The following is a 16,022-nucleotide window of genomic DNA, read 5'->3' on the forward strand; positions in this document are numbered from 1 at the left end:
TGCAAGAAAAACGCAACCGGCAGCAAAAAAAGTGCCGGATTGTGCCGCACAGGAAAAACCGGAGGTGTGAAAGCAGTCTTAGGTGTATGGGGAAGAATGATTCCCCATAGGAAATGTATTTTTCTTTATACCAATAATTACATTTTTCTGTACTTATCTATACTATACCTGGGGTTTTTTTTCACAATACCTTCTTGGTTCAAAAGTCAAGAAAAGTAAAAGAAAAATAAAAAGTAATTCTGTGAAACTGTCCCATTTCTAGTAAATTCACAACAGAAAATAATGAAATTTGGTTTTATTTTTTTTTTAAGACTGTTAAGTCCTAAATCAATTTTTAGCCCTAAATAACAATGCAATACATATAAACTCTGCTTATAAAAATGAATAACAATAATAAACAAGTGATAGCGCAGACGGAAAATCTGTTTGTCCATAAATTAAAATGACATGATAACCTGGCCATGAGACTAAGAATTCATTTTTCGGAGTAGTGAAGTAAGGAACTGGATCAGACAAGACTAATTTGGGTCCTTAAACAGAAGCATCAAAGCCCAAACCAGTCATTTAGCCCGCCCCTACGCGGGTCCTTCAGCTGCCGCTGCTTTTCGTTCTCCATAAACTCTCCTTGCAGTTCTTCAAACGAGCCAGATTCTGCAGAGGACTCCTTCTCTGGGAAGAGATCTGGGAACTGGAAGGTTTGACCTTGGACCTGCGCAGAAGAGAGAGATTAGCCGGCAGCACAGCTTTGTGAGGCAGATGTCAAAAAGAGGTTTTCTTTCTACGGCTAAAAATGGCCTTACTCCATAGGGGGAAGACGTTATGGACAAGTGGTGGTGGGGGGAATCTGGTGTAACGATTACTTTTCAGGAGTGGGGTGCGGACAACAAAGAGAGAGAACAGACTGAGATGGTTAGAGCCCTATCGATATCACAGGCACATCACAGGAAATATTAAAAGCTCTGAATCAGAGACACTTGTAACTCAATCCAGGAATGATGTCTGCTGTAAACACACATTGCATTACAATACAACCCTCATTTTCAAAGCTCAGAACATTTGAGTCACCAGACATGTGTTGTTGACTGCCGGGAGCAGACAAGCAGCATTAGGAAGCCTGGCACCACAAAAGAAAAAAGACATAACAGCCTCATTGTACAGAAGCAGGGCTCGGAGTGATGAAGTCAATCAACAAGTATGGGGGGTGGAGGGTGGGGTCATACGGCCATCGACATCGCAGAATGTGAAGACTCTGAGGAGCATCTCGCTGCGAATAGGAAGGGACACTCACCAGCTGGATATAGGCTACCTTGTAGTCGGGGACCTTCACTCTTTGGTGTAGATGGTTTCGTTTCCGGTTGTTACCTAAAGAAAGTGATAATTACATCAGTGCAGTCAAGATCTTAGAATGAAAGAATGTGGGCACATAATAAACTGCCCTCCCAGCAGTGGTCTTACATCTTAGAGTTATTCCCTGTCTTCCTAAGTGGCTACAGTCAGATATTGCTTGTTTTAACCAGCATTTTTGCAATTTACTGCTTATTAAAATTTTTCAGACAGCCATTCTACAGATATTAAGTTAGTGCCTACAAGCACTTTTCTATTGAGCATGTAAGTAGCGAAGAGGGGACCCTTGGAAATTCGGCTCGGCAGGTTCAACCAGACTTTAGATAAAGTTTATTTTTAGACCCAGACTTAAGCCTGTTTTACATGCTGCAATTTCTCCCGCCCCCGTCGTTTGTGCGGCACGGGCAATTTCTTGCCCATGTCGCACAAAGTCGTAACCCCCCCGTCATACGTACTTACCTTCCAAACGACCTCGCTGTGGGCGGCGAACATCCTCTTCCTGAAGGGGGGAGGGACGTTCGGCGGCACAGCGACGTCACTAAGCGGCCGGCCAATAGAAGCGGAGGGGCGGAGATGAGCGGGACGTAAACATTCCGCCCACCTTCTTCCTTTAGCATTGCCAGCGGCCGCAGGTAAGCTGTGTTCATCGTTCCCGGGGTGTCACACGGAGCGATGTGTGCTGCCACGGGAACATTGAACAACCGGACGTTCGATTTTTAGAAAATGAGCGACATGTCAACGAGCAACGATAAGGTGAGTATTTGCTCGTTCACACTCGCTTGTAGCTGTCACACGCTACGATATGTCAAACGATGTGCGTCACTAACGACGTGATCCAGACGGCATATCGTTTGATATATCGTAGCGTGTAAAGTTCACTTTAACCTAAACCGCAATGGAAGTCACTGACTGGACAGTTCAGATCTCCACCATTTTGGGTCTCCACACACATGCAGCCAGCCATTAACAGATCACTTCCAGGGGTGGGTTTTTGTTTGGTGCACACTACATCCGATCACGCTGTTACTGCCAGTGCGAGCCGTTCAAACACTGCAAGCGGCTCACACAGGGCTGCGCACCGAGCGTGCCCGAGCACAATGATGCTCGCACGAGTGATTTGCATATATAAAATATCTGAACTCAAACTTTGTTTTTTTTTTGTAAAGTCTGGGTTTGGTACGAACACCAAAACTCGGTTTCTTTCATCTCTACTTGTAAGCCCTGTTTTCAAGCTCCCGCAAATAAGCTGTAAGTGTAGCACAGTTGGCACTTCACTTACAGCGCTTCAGCCTCACTCGTATTTCCCCGTCCGTTGCTTGCTCAGTGTCAGATATAAAACTTTGCACTAGAGGCAATTTGAGGGTGAAATTTTATTGAATGATGATAATACAGAAATTTAGACTTTTCAGGCTATACAGTGGAACCTCGATTTACGAGTAACTTGGTGTGCGAGAATGTCACTATATGAGCAAAGCTTGCTGTAGATTTGTAACCCTGTTTATGAGGAAGCTTTTCTGTATGAGCAAAATACCGCACACACTTCTGGTTCCGTATGCACGAACACATATTATACTCACATATCCTCCGTTCCCTCGCCAGCCTCATACCTGGTTCTAGTAGTCCACCAGTAACCATTGCAACAGATCAAGGAGCTGCCGCTATGCTTCCCAATGGCAGCGCAATGACCAATCAGAGGCAAGCGGCTCATGCCAATGACGACAGCCGCTGAAGACCTGACAGCAGCAGCGCCTGCATCAGCTGCCATGGTTACCGGGAGACTGCAAGAACAGGCCGGCGAGGGAATGGAGGATAAGTGAGCAACGGATGCCTAAATAATGGAAGCAAGATTTAATCATGATAGGTAGTTTACATAAAAGACAGTTTGTGATATAAAATCCTGCTGATAGTGTTTTTGTAAAAAATTATGTTAAAGGGAACCTGGTATGCTTATGTATGGCAGAATATTATGCACAGACACCTGTTCGGGAACACCACAGCCGAAACAGACTTGTACAAAGAGACAGCCCTGGGGATCTTGGGTAGTGATGCCGGCCCTCCCCTCCTCCCTGTATATTGCCGCAATCAGGCTTAGGCCTCTTTCACTGTCCGTGTCTCCGGTACTTGTTTGGTCCGTTTCCTCATGTACTGGAGACACAGGCACACGTAGACCCATTAAAATCAATGGGTCTGCACTCACGTGCGTATTCTGCCAAGGACAGTGTGTATGTGTGGAGCATACATGTGCCTGTGTGCCCCACACGTAGACATGTCCGTTTTTCTCCGGCATCACGGGTGTCACACGGAATGCAAACGGACCACACGGATGTGTGCCATGTGACACGCACCGGAGAAAACATGTGTCTGCAAGAAAAAAAACAAACAAAAAAAACAAACACCTTTACTCACCTTCTCCAGCTCTGCTGTCTCTGCCGCTGCTGCCACTTGCTGCCGACCGCCGCTCATTATGCTCATTGAATATTCACGTCACTGCGGCCAGAAGCAGCAGCAGCGGGGAGTCGACAGGACCGGAGACCAAAGATCAGCACCACGGACAGCGACGCCAGGGACAGGTGAGCAGAAAGTTCCCATTCTGGATAACACACGGAGAACACACGTGTGCCAGAGACACGGCTCACGGAGGGCAATATGCACCTTTGACACGTCTGTGAAAAAACGTTTGTGATTTTCACGGATGTGTGAAAGAGGCCTTAATTGTGGCCCTGAGAAGAGTAACAGCTGAGATGGGAGTGTTTCAATTTGGAGAGAGTACCTAGTTGTGCATTACATCTGCCCTTCTGAAGATTGTTGCGTGGACATAGCAGTAGTGATTGCGGAGCCATCCTAGACTAAAAAGGAATCTGTCAGCAGGTTTCTGCTATGTAATCTGAGAGCAGCATGATGTAGGCACTTAGACCCTGCTTCCAGAGATGTGTCACTTACTAGGCTGTTTCAATAAAATCAAAATGTTTTAACATCAGTAGATTATCACTACAGAACTAGGTGACTTGTGCCTCCTAGTCCAATCCTATCCCCAGCACTGATTGGCAACTTTGTCAATGTACAGTGTACTCAGAACCCTGTTTAGGTGTGTGGGTGGGATTATACAAAGCTCAGCATTCTGAACACTGCTAGATCTGCAACGGAGAAAACAGAAATATCAAAATGACAACATGCAGACCAACAAGAGACATTGCTGGAATCAGGATCTCAGTCCCTACATCATGCTGCTCTCAGCATATAAATAAAACCTGGTGACAGATTTCCTTTAGTAGTATATCGGAGAGGCGCAAAGCCAAGTGACAATGTCCAAGGAGCATGGAGGGGGTTTCAGCACAGCAGTATGCCAACAATTAGACTTTCTTTACTCACCATACTGGATGCGGGTACGGACAGCAGCGACCGGCACGTTGTAAATACGCTGCAGATAGTTCTGTATGTCGAACTTTGTCATCCTGCAATGTAGAGAAAAGTGTGTAATTCATGGGAGCTATGCAGCGGTTATACATCTCTTGAAGAGGTTAGGCTGCTTTCACACTACGTCTTTTTAACATGCGCCCTGAACGTTTTTTTGCTGCAAAAGCGGATCCTGCTTTTACAGCAAAAAATGCATGTGTTACTTTGCAGGATCCTGTCACTGGATGTTTAGGGGCGGGCATTGGAGTCATGTGATCGAGAGTGATGGGAACTAAACGTGCCAGACTGGGAGCCAGCTTCTTACAACTGTGGAGGTTCGTAACCAAGGTAAACATCGGGTATACTTGCTTGGATACCCGATATTTACTTTGGTTACGAGCGTCTGCAGCTGCTAGGAGCCGGGCTCCCTGCACACGTAACCAACGTAAACATCGGGTAACTAAGATAAGTGGTTACCTGATATTTACCTTGGTTACGAGTGTCCGCAGCTCTCAGGTGGGGGAGAGGGAGGGGGAGAGACAGACAGAGAGGGAGGAGAGAGAGACTGATCATGGAGGCTGGCTTCTGGGCATGCTCAGTAGAGCAAGCAGGATCCTGCCTATCAGCACGCCAGCGTTCACATGCGTTTGCGTGCTGTTTAGTCAGGATCCAGCAATTTGCAGAAGTTGGATGCAGTTCAAAAACGCTACAAGTAGCGTTTTTGAAAGATGTTAAAAAACTGCAAGTCACTGGATCCTCACTATAACGCACGCAAACGCAGGTGAACGCATGTTAACGCGAGTCCATTGCAAATGCATTGAAATGAAAACGCATTTGCACTGGATCCGTTTCTGCGTTAAAAAAACGTTCAGGACGCATGTTAAAAAGACGTAGTGTGAAAGCAGCCTTATCTGTACACTTTATAGTGCAGCTGACATATAGAGGATGAGGACACTCACTCCATAGATACACGGAATTGTACTGTGTCTGGGGGCTGCGGTTTACCAGGTCTCACCAGGGTCATAAAGAAGTTGGTCCTAAACACACGTAGCTGTGGATTTCCACGCTGATAAAGGGGATAGCTGAAAGAGGAAAAAAATAAATAAATATATAATAAGAATTATACATCCAATAACATGAGGTTTACAGCAGTGTTCAGGGGTCATTATGGAGGGGTCCATCTGATCACAGATCTGCTCCAATCCACCAAAATTCTGCTTTACAAATATAAAAGGCCAGTTCACACTTTTACAAGTACATATTGATATTTATGTACAGAATAAGCCTAAGCCGAAGTATATGTATAGCGTCCATTACTAGAGACAGAAGCTATAGGATGCACTCTGCCAGCAGAAGAGTCGCACATTCGGGCAGGCTTTTCGAGAATTACTCAATCGTTTGGGTTTTTTTTATTTTACTGTTGGAGTGCTGCTTTAAATCTAAGTCCCCCTGTCTTATACTCATCCTCCTGTGTTTTCGTATTTGTATAGCATGGCTTCCCTCAGCCTCCTGTGATTTGTGACCTGCCAGCAGCTTCAGTGTTTCATGGAGCTCACAAATCATATCAAGTCTATGGGAGCCTTGTTCTGGCTCTCCTAAACTTGTATTAATGGGAACCTGTCACCACTTTTTCGGCCTACAAGCTGCGGCCACCAACACCGGGCTCTTATATACAGCATTCTAACATCCTGTATATAAAAGCCCAGGCCGGAGGTATAACATTAAAAACACTTTATAATACTTACCCAACGGCCGCACTGTGGGCCTAATGGGCGTCTCCGTTGTCGGCACCGCCTCTTTCAGCCATCTTTGTTCACCTTCTTCTCTAGGCACAGTGCATGACGGGTCCAACGTCATACACACTCCCCGGCATTCAGGTCCTGAGCAGGCGCACTTTGATCTGTTCTGAGCAGGACAGATCAAAGTATTGTAGTGTGCCTGCGCAGGATAGGTGAGTGTGCATGACGTAGACGCGTCATGCCCCCAGGCTTCAGAAAGAGGATGAAGATGGCCGAAAGACGAGGCGCTGGCACCGGACAACGGAGACGCCCATAAGGCCCACAGCGTGACCGTTAGGTAAGTATTATAAAGTGTTTTTATGTTATACCCCCGGCCTGGACTCTTATATACAGCATGTTAGAATGCTGTATATAAGAGCCCGGTGATGGTGGCCAAAGCTTATAGTCCAAAAAAGTGGTGACAGGTTCCCTTTAAGCGCCTGTGATGTAACTTCTGACTTTCGACCAATCAGAAGTTACAGTCACAAGATGGCGCTGTGGGAGCAAAGGGAGGAGAACACAAGAGAGTGAGTGTAACACTAGGGGCAGGGGACTTAGATTTAAAGTGCCACTCCAGTGCTGGGAAAAAAAAAACCAAAACACCGCTGTAGTGTTGGTTTAAAAGACTCCTGTAGTCATTGACAGTAGTTATTCAAAACTGGTGCAAAAGGAAAAGTTGGGTCAGTTTAAGGACTATTTTCAGGAAGCCATTTAGAAAATGAAGAAATGAAATGAACCGATGCACCAGTTATAATAACTCATATCAAAGATCTGGGTCACATAAGTGCAAATTCTGCCAAATTTACAATATTTCTTAATAATTTGTACAAATAAAAGTGCGCCAATGTGTCCACTCTGTTAAAAGGGGTGTCTCCTTTTTAAGGGTTCTTTTCAAACACACTTAATAGATGGGGTGTCCATTCTTCGATTAAAAAAGCACTCCCATCAAAGTTTTTATCCTTCTAATATATTGCAATCATCATATATTGTAAAGCGCTGTGTATGTACAATTGCTGATATTCCCTTTCTACCCTCTTAATTCTTCTTTTTTCTCTCCGCTTTATGTAGGAACAGGAAGCCCTTTTCCCTGCATGAGTTATCCCCCTCTTCAACTCCTGACCCAGCTGCTCCACTCCTCCCCCTGCCATTGACTTTTTGCAGTTATAACTAGTGCAGGGAAAAGACTACCCACTTCTAAATAGAGCTTATAATTCAGCTGGTCATTTTTTAATCACATTATGTCATAGACCTAATGGAAAAGAGAAGAATTTACGGGGTAGAAGGATAAAATTAGCAACTTTAAGTGCACAGTATTATATAATATGACTGCAATATATTAAGAACCTAAAAACTTTGATATTAGTATCTCTTTAACTAGATTAGAGTAACTACAAAGAACATCCCTCTCTCAGTAGGCCCCAACAAGTATTTATGCAGTTTACATTGAAATCAGAGAGAGGATTGTATAAACTGGGATGACTTTTTTCCTTGTGGTGGAGCTCAAGGCAAATTATATATCTCCCCCACAGATCAGATTTTGATTGCTGATCCAATTGCTTGGAGTTACCAGTAGCGGGACACTATTTGATTAGCCTATTTCTAGGGGATCCCGCTAACAAAAGGGAACAATATCTTTGACTCTAAAGTGCCACTCAGGCATTTTTTTCTTTCCCCTTCTCTCCAATGCTGGAGTGGAGCTTTAAATCTAAGCCCGGTGTCTTCACCTTTTACCAACGACACTCCAGTCCCGTTGCACTATCTTGTGCTCATAACTTCCATTTTCCGGCCAGTTAGAAGTTACGTCACAAGTGCTCATTGCATTTATACGAGAGCCATAACGAGGCCAGAATGAGGCGCTCAGAGATGTATTGAGTTGTGACCTCTGGTGCGCTCCATGAAACACTGGGGCAGCCGGCAGGTCACAAATCGCCGAAGACTGACCGGAGCAGCAGTGATAGAAGATGAAGCTGCTGGTAGGCAAGTATAAGAAAGGATTCCGGGGACTTAGATTTAAAGGACCCCAAAAAAAAAAAATTAATTAAAGAAAAAAAGCTGGAGTAGTGCTTTAATTTTGTAACATTGATGTTTCCCTATTAGTTAACTACATTTTTCCATTAATTTCTACAGGGAGAACAATAAATTGAAGTGCGGGTAACTTTTTGTTTGGGGTTTCTTTCTAGGGTTTAGATGTGCGTTTTAAGCCCTCTGCACACAGTGTGTTTTTTGCCGCGTTTTTTGCTGCAGAAGAGGTGCGGTTTTTTTTGTTCCTAACCTTGCTGCAGTGCTTCCCCAGCAAAATCTATAAGAAAACAAAAATGCTGTGCGCACACTGCATTTTTTTCCTATAGGTTTTGCTGCAGAATTTCTGCAGCAAGAAAGAAGTAGAATGTCACTTCTTTTCTGCAGGTACCTGCGTTTTTGCCATAGATAATGGTAAAAAAACCGCAGGGACCAACCCACGGAAAAAAACGCAGGAGGATTCCAGGTGCGTTTTCACCGCAGTTTTTGCCGCGGGTGCGGTATTCTGCCAGAGGGTGCAGATTTTTCTTAAGAAAAGCAAATTTCCCAGTGCGCACAGACCCTAAAAGGAGGACTTGTCACCAGGTCAAAAGTGGCCAGTTTTTGATCTTAATTAAATGTTGCTGCTCCCCTAAGCATTCTGGGGTTTTCTTATCTATCTCATTTTTCAGGTCTTTTCCAAGGCAGCGGTGCTCCCAGGATAATTATGCAGAGCAAGGGCAGAAACAGACAGAAGAGGGCCCCTGTGCAATGACCAGATATGCGCTCTTTGCAGTCCATAATGCACCTGTTTATGTGTCACCGATAGAAGCTGCTTTGGAGGTGAAAGCAGGCCATTTTACCTCCTGGTCCCCTGTGGCAATTGTATGTCTGCTTCTCATGCAGAGGAGCCCAGGGACCCGCCCCCAAGGATCCTGTGAGCCACGCCTCCTTGGAAAGACAAAAATTAGCGCTGAATGTAAAAGGCCTGTATCTCAAACAAAAAATTATATATATTATATATATATATATATATATATAAAAAATTTATTTTTTTAATTATAGAATTTTTAAAAAAAAAATATATAATAAAAAATAAATATATTAAAATGTATAATTATTATTATTAATAATAATACCACCACCACCACCGGAATTCTCAGGGGAACAGCAGTAATAAAATAAGAGTGCACGCTAGCATATTTTCTTTAAATGCAAAATTAAATCACTCAAAATAATTTTCTGAAGTTCTGTTTATTGTTTTGACCGTTACCGGCAATCTATCCCCAACTTAATGCTGCCCACTAGGAGCAAATTTTATGCAGTGTTAGACACACTGATTTTATTATTGTGTCTGTTATGGTTTTGTATGCCTGTTGTGTGGTTTTCATTAGACAAAAAGCTTCCCCAGCCACTTGTGGACAGTTTTTACCCATTACAGTGCATAGGCAGAAAACTGAAAAATCAATGGCAGGGTTAGTCCACATTACAGTGCACTCTGCAGAAAATTAAGATGACTCATGGTACCTAAGTGTCAATTTCACAAAAACGACAGTACAGGCAGACATAACGGACACGGACAGACGCCTGATGCGTGCAGCATAAAGGTGGTGACAGATTCCCTGTAAAGTAGCATTGTTGGAGTTGGATTGCAGTTCTGCGAGTCTTCACATCTAGGTTAGATAGATGACATTCTTTGACTTTAAATGTTCAAAGCCAACTCCTACTGATCTGAATGACAAATACTATCATCAATTTACATCATAGTAAAATTCCTTTAATCTGGCACCCACAGGACCAGACGGGTGCCGGATTACTGAATATTTTGGATTCCGGCATGAATATTAAGTGTTAAGAATACATAAGTCGAAATAATACCTTTAAGAGCCGATATCCTCAGGAAGACGTGAAGCTCAACGGAGGAGATTAGTGTGCAGTCCAAAATAAAAAGGAATTAAAAATGCTGCTATCACTTTATTATTTTATATATTTTTTAAAAATTGAATATCAGTAACTTTTCAAATTAAAAATAAAAGTTAATAAACCTAAAACTAATGATATAAAATTAAATAAAAAGTAATATATACTTGAAAAAAATATTGTGATCCAAAACTAAAAATTGAGTTTTGAGGACACCTCAGCCCAGGAACCCTACAACTAAGCTTCACTTACTCTAGGGTCCAGGTTACATAGGTACGTGAGATTTGGTCATGGGGTTCCTGGGCCAATTAACTTGAGAAGTTACTGTATACAAGGAATGACCCTTTAAAATATTTGGCCAGCACAACTAATCAGAGGAGTCTTCTAATTTGATATCTTCTACTGCATTGTCCGATTTGTCAAGCTCCACTTTATATTCTATGGATACGGGTGAGATGGATCGGTCAGGAGAGGGGGGCGAAATAGTATTCACAATGATGGAGGTAGCTGCCGGAGAACTTAGTGCAGATCGTCTCTTGGGGGGCTTTTTGCTTCTGTTTTTGTGGTGCAACCGTTTTAGGAATGAAGCTTTTTTCTGGTAAAAGTTATCAAGGATGATTCGCAGATCCATCACTTCTGCTGGGGTGTAATGACTACTGGCTTCGGCAAACTCCACAAACTTTGTAATGAAGTCTGATGCTTGATTCCAAGTGTATTTCTTTTTAGACTCTTCCGCAGGTTCCTGTTCTTCGCCCATCGAGCCTGACACTTCAGGAATTTTAACGTTTGGAAAGTCATAATCGCTGTATTGAACCACAGGAGTGTCCTTATCAACTACCATCCACTCTTCTACAAAGCCTTCACCGTTGTAGATCTGTGTTGGAAGCAATTTTTGCTCTTTCAGAAGCGTACTAAAAAATTCATTATAGCCTTCGGTAGTTTCGGCATCCTCTGAGCATAGCTCGCCGGTGCTAGACATCTTCCTTATGCCATGGCGTTCTTTAAAGTTTCTTAACCACCCATCGGAAAATATGCACTTTTCAGTTATTTCCATTTCTGCATAGAAAGCTTTGGCCTTCTCGATGATCATAGGCCCCGTCACAATTATCCCTTGAGATCGCATTTCGGTAAACCAACTGTACACCACTTTATCCAACTGAGCTAGTTTGGGTTGCTTCAAAGTCTGTCGCTTCATAAGGCCTCTCATGGTTTCACTGGATGCTACAAAGGAACACAACTGATCCTTTCGTTTTTTAATGTCATAGATGGTTGAGGAGCCAATGTTGAATTCCTCCATAATAGAGGCTCGGCTTTCACCACTTTCAAGTCTCCGGATGATTTCAAGTTTCTGAGGAATTGTAAGTGTGACATGTTTCCTTTTAACAGAAGGACCTTGAATGCAGTTGGATTCTAAATTGGGTGAATCCATTTTTACAGTCCCCCTCGTCCTCCCTCACGTCCTTCACCTTTCTTTCAACTTTCCTCTGAGCGGTCTTCCGTCCTCTTTTCTGTTGCTTAATCTTCCTCCTCCGCTCTCGTAGGACTCCAAACTATTAGGTGCCAAGTCCGATTCACAACCATTTTGAGTAGGGTTGCCAGAGCACTGGGTTCCAGATTAAAGGAATTTTACTGTCAACTATTGTTGCATGTCCAAATTAAAGCATTTACCCAAACCTGTAGAGGATGGATCAATATGTAAGATGGGCGGTAAGACAGTACAAAAACAGTATTCCTGAGCTTTACTGGCAAGTGAAAAACCAACCCTAATTAGCAAGCATACATTAAAGGGGTTGTCCACTACTTTTACATTGATGGCCTAGCCTTAAGCTATGTGCCCACAGGACAACGTACCCCCGGACTTTTCCGCAGGCTTACCGCACCTGCTGCCCGGAATCCGCAGCTATCCATAGTTGCGGGATTCGAGTATTTTTGTTGCGATAAACCTGCGGGACAAGTGCGGAAATACCTGCGGCCTCTATCTCCATAGTGGAGGAGCGGGATAACATCCGCAGATATTTCCGCATGAATAATTGACATGCAGTTATGTGCGGCTGTGGGACATCCGCAGCTGCACATACTGCAGCATTGATACAGCACTCCCCAAATCCCATAGGATAACATCCAGATAAATCCACAAGTTTTCCGCAGCAAACTCCACGGGTATGTTGTCCCGTGGGCATATAGCCTTAGAATAAGTCATCAATGTCTGAACGACCGGGATCCAAAACCAGCAGGAAGTGCTTAGCTCTGGAGCTGCCCAGTCTTCTGATAGCGGCCGCGGCCTGCACATCTGTCTCCTATTGATTAAAATGGGAGGCAGATGTGCAGTACTCGGCCGCGATCAGAAGGTTGAGCAGCTCTTGAACTGAGCATTTCCGACTGCTTGCTGCCGGGACCGAGAACAGGTGATCGGTGGGGGTGCGGACCCAGGCCAATCAGACATTGATGTCTAATACTAAGGATAGGCAATCAATCTAGAAGTAGGGGATAACCTCTTTAAAGCTTTGTTCTCCATTTAGTCTACATCATGATAGAGTTCTACAAATCAGAAGAATGATTTGATAGAAAGTTTTCCCACCTTCACTCAGACTTATAAAAATGCTAATTTTGAACTTAGGCAGAAATTCTGACATTGATTTATAAAGTAAATATACCAGCCTCATTAGGACATCAAGCAATCAGAGTCAAAATGAAAAAAACAAAAACACTGTATTCTCCGTCGGGCGCTGGCTTTTGACCGCTGCACTGGTGTCTGTATGTTTTGCAGTGGTGACGCCATGACCACAGCGCACAGCAGTGCTGCCACAAATCACTAAGAGCGAAAGCTTGTGCCATCAACAAAGTGACTGAGCTCTGTGACTGGCTACAACGGAAACGTGTGCAATAGTCATAACATCACCACTGCAGCCAAAACACAGCCAATGGCGCAGCGGTGAGAGCCGATGCGGGACACAGGCAGGGTAAATATTTCCATTAGGTATTGTTTTTTACTATTACCTTGTTTCCCCGAAAATAAGACCTACTCTGAAAACAAGCACTAGCATAATTTTACAGCAATTTTGAAGTATGCTCGAAAAATAAGCCCTACTTACAATGTGGGCCGAAGTTAGGGGGTGGGGTCAAACTTTGCAACTTCACAGGGCCCTGATCTCTTATGGACCCCAGCAGTTGTATTCCGAAGTTCAGATTGTTTAAGGCCTTTTGATGACTTCACAGTCATGTGACCAAATGTCTCTTAATTGCAGAAGTCTAAAAAAAAAAAACTGTACTGGAGACCGCCTGGTATGCAGGACTGGCATTAGGGGGATCAGAGAGCAAGTTAGGAAATTTCACAGAGCCCCCAGTTTATATCCTGATGATAACTCTGCTTCAGGGCCTTTCTGACATCATATCATGTGACCAAAGGTCATCTAAAGCTGAACAAGGGGAAGACAGGCTGATGTGTGTGTATGAGATTATATATATATATATATATATATATATATATATATATATATATATATATATATATATATATATATATATATAGTTAGTATGTGTGTGTGTTAAATAGACCATCACACAGATATATAAGAAATATATAGATAATAGGATAGATTTTACAGTATATTGATGATAGATAGGAGTTGCACCCAGGGTTTGGAGAATTATGTCAATGTTACAGAATGCAATATGAATATTTTTTTTTTGTTCAAGAACAAATGTGGATTGCTGTTCATGGGGTGAAAAAAAACCCAAAAAAAACAAAAAACACCCCCTGAAAATAAGCCCTTGTCCTTTTTTCAGATCAAAAAAATATAAGACCCTATCTTATTTTCGGGGAAGCACGGTATTTCTATGCAGCAGTCAGTCTCGGGTCGGGAGACGTACGGCCAGTCTGAGCATAGTGATCGAACATGTGAAACAGCCTTGATGCCATGAGTTATTCCATTCTAAAGCTAGACTTAGAAAATGTTCCTCTTAAAGGGGTTGTCCTTAACCATCTTCTAAAGAAAATATGACCTTGTGTATTCTAAAAATAACAGATAGTCACCTCCTGTCTGGACGCAGGGTGGCATTTTGTGTGCCATGTGGTCACTGATCCCTTCCATTGAACGAATGTCAGACCAGCAGCAGCCACTGACATGTCACGATATACTGGCTGCAACAGAGGTAACCTGAGCCGTGGCTCTGCCATTTAGAATTGATAAGGGGGATACTTCATTAAAAAGGGGGCTGTTCAGATAGAGGACAACCGCTCTACAGGGAATCTGTCAGTGCCAGGATTTGTATCTCTGGGCTCTATTCACACCTTGTGGCTATGTTCCGGTACCCAACGGACTAAAAATCTAAATTCACCTCCAACCAAACTGACATTGTCCTCTCCGCTGCCCCCCTCAGACCCTGGAACGATCCGCCTGCACCCTCCGGGGGATCAAAAGTCTGGAAATAAATCATCTCTGCTCCAACACTGGAACCCTAAAAAGATTACCCATAATCCATCATTACTGTAAATATTTTAAATATAAATATTGTAACTATTATATTGGGGGGAAAAATATTTAAAGTTCTAATTTGGATATTTTTGATAATGGACAAAAAAGAAAAAAAAATGTTTATTAAATAAGTTTCCCCTCCTGCAGATTTCTTTCGGGTGTTTGCAGAGCAGCCCCTGCATGCTGGGACTTGTAGTCCCGCTAGTGATGGGCTAGTTATTTGCTGGAGGATGAGGAGAATCGTAGCCATCAGCTGAATAAGTCCGCAGGGCATGCTGGGACTTGTAGTCCTGAGATGGCAGACGGTCTCCATCCTCCAGCGCTGCCTCTTTGTTCTAAGGTCACCCCCGGCAGGGACCAGATTAAGTTTCATCCTCGCTCATAGAGGACAAGTCCGGAGGGGATGGAACAAAGAAGGCCCTGTAAAGCAGGAATCCCCCGCACAGCTCAGCGCCCGTGCTCACACTGCGCGGCCGCCGGCCCGGTACTCACATCACTTTGCTGGCCATTTCCTCGCCGTGTCCTGCTTTCCAGCGCTCAGCACACCGCTGGGGACACTTCCTGATGCGGATGTGTAGCGCCGCCTACAGGCTCGGAGGTCTAAGCAGTCTGTACACAGGGAACAGACAGACCATCAGTTTCGGAACAAGACAGCGACACCTATGTGTCTGGAGGACAACATGACGTCTCCTATGCGTAAGTACAGGTCTGGGCAGAATGCGACAGCGCCACCTATGTGTCTGGAGGACAATATGACGTCTCCTATGCGTAGGTACAGGTCTCGGCAGAATGCGACAGCGCCACCTATGTGTCTGGAGGACAATATGACGTCTCCTATGCGCAGTAACAGGTCTGGGCAGAACACGGCAGCGCCACCTATGTGTGTGGAGGACAATAAGACGTCTCCTATGCGCAGTAACAGGTCTGGGCAGAACACGACAGCGCCACCTATGTGTGTGGAGGACATAAGACGTCTCCTATGCGCAGTAACAGGTCTGGGCAGAACACGGCAGCGCCACCTATGTGTGTGGAGGACATAAGACGTCTCCTATGCGCAGTAACAGGTCTGGGCAGAACACGGCAGCGCCACCTATGTGTGTGGAGGACATAAGAC

At 44.0% G+C, this 16,022-nt stretch overlaps 1 protein-coding gene across 3 annotated transcripts; it reads right to left on the reverse strand.

Annotated features, from left to right (window-relative positions):
- Positions 1-280: 280 nt before the first annotated feature.
- Positions 281-15,685, reverse strand: MRPL23 (mitochondrial ribosomal protein L23). 3 transcript variants are annotated; one of them, XM_075326392.1, is made up of 6 exons: positions 15,401-15,548; positions 10,392-12,107; positions 5,697-5,819; positions 4,714-4,796; positions 1,289-1,362; positions 281-709 (listed from the first exon to the last, which is right to left on the reverse strand). In XM_075326392.1, the coding sequence occupies exons 3-6, from the start codon at positions 5,759-5,761 to the stop codon at positions 545-547; spliced, it is 387 nt and encodes a 128-aa protein (XP_075182507.1). In that variant the 5' UTR covers positions 5,762-5,819; positions 10,392-12,107; positions 15,401-15,548; the 3' UTR covers positions 281-544. The 3 variants fall into 3 exon arrangements, 2 of the variants coding, with proteins under 2 accessions (XP_075182507.1, XP_075182506.1); XM_075326391.1 differs by lacking the exon at positions 10,392-12,107 and having other exon boundaries at positions 15,401-15,550; XR_012727330.1 differs by lacking the exons at positions 281-709; positions 1,289-1,362; positions 4,714-4,796 and having other exon boundaries at positions 5,731-5,819; positions 15,401-15,685.
- Between the last annotated feature and the right edge of the window lie 337 nt (positions 15,686-16,022).

The sequence above is a fragment of the Anomaloglossus baeobatrachus genome, chromosome 10 (assembly GCF_048569485.1).
Source record: "Anomaloglossus baeobatrachus isolate aAnoBae1 chromosome 10, aAnoBae1.hap1, whole genome shotgun sequence".
NCBI lineage: Eukaryota > Metazoa > Chordata > Amphibia > Anura > Aromobatidae > Anomaloglossus > Anomaloglossus baeobatrachus.

Coding starts and splice junctions, on each gene's coding strand:
- MRPL23 (XM_075326391.1), bottom strand. Junction 4,797..5,696: donor CAATTCCGTGTATCTATGGA/GTGAGTGTCCTC, acceptor TCTACATTGCAG/GATGACAAAGTTCGACATAC. Junction 710..1,288: donor AGGTAGCCTATATCCAGCTG/GTGAGTGTCCCT, acceptor TCTTCTGCGCAG/GTCCAAGGTCAAACCTTCCA.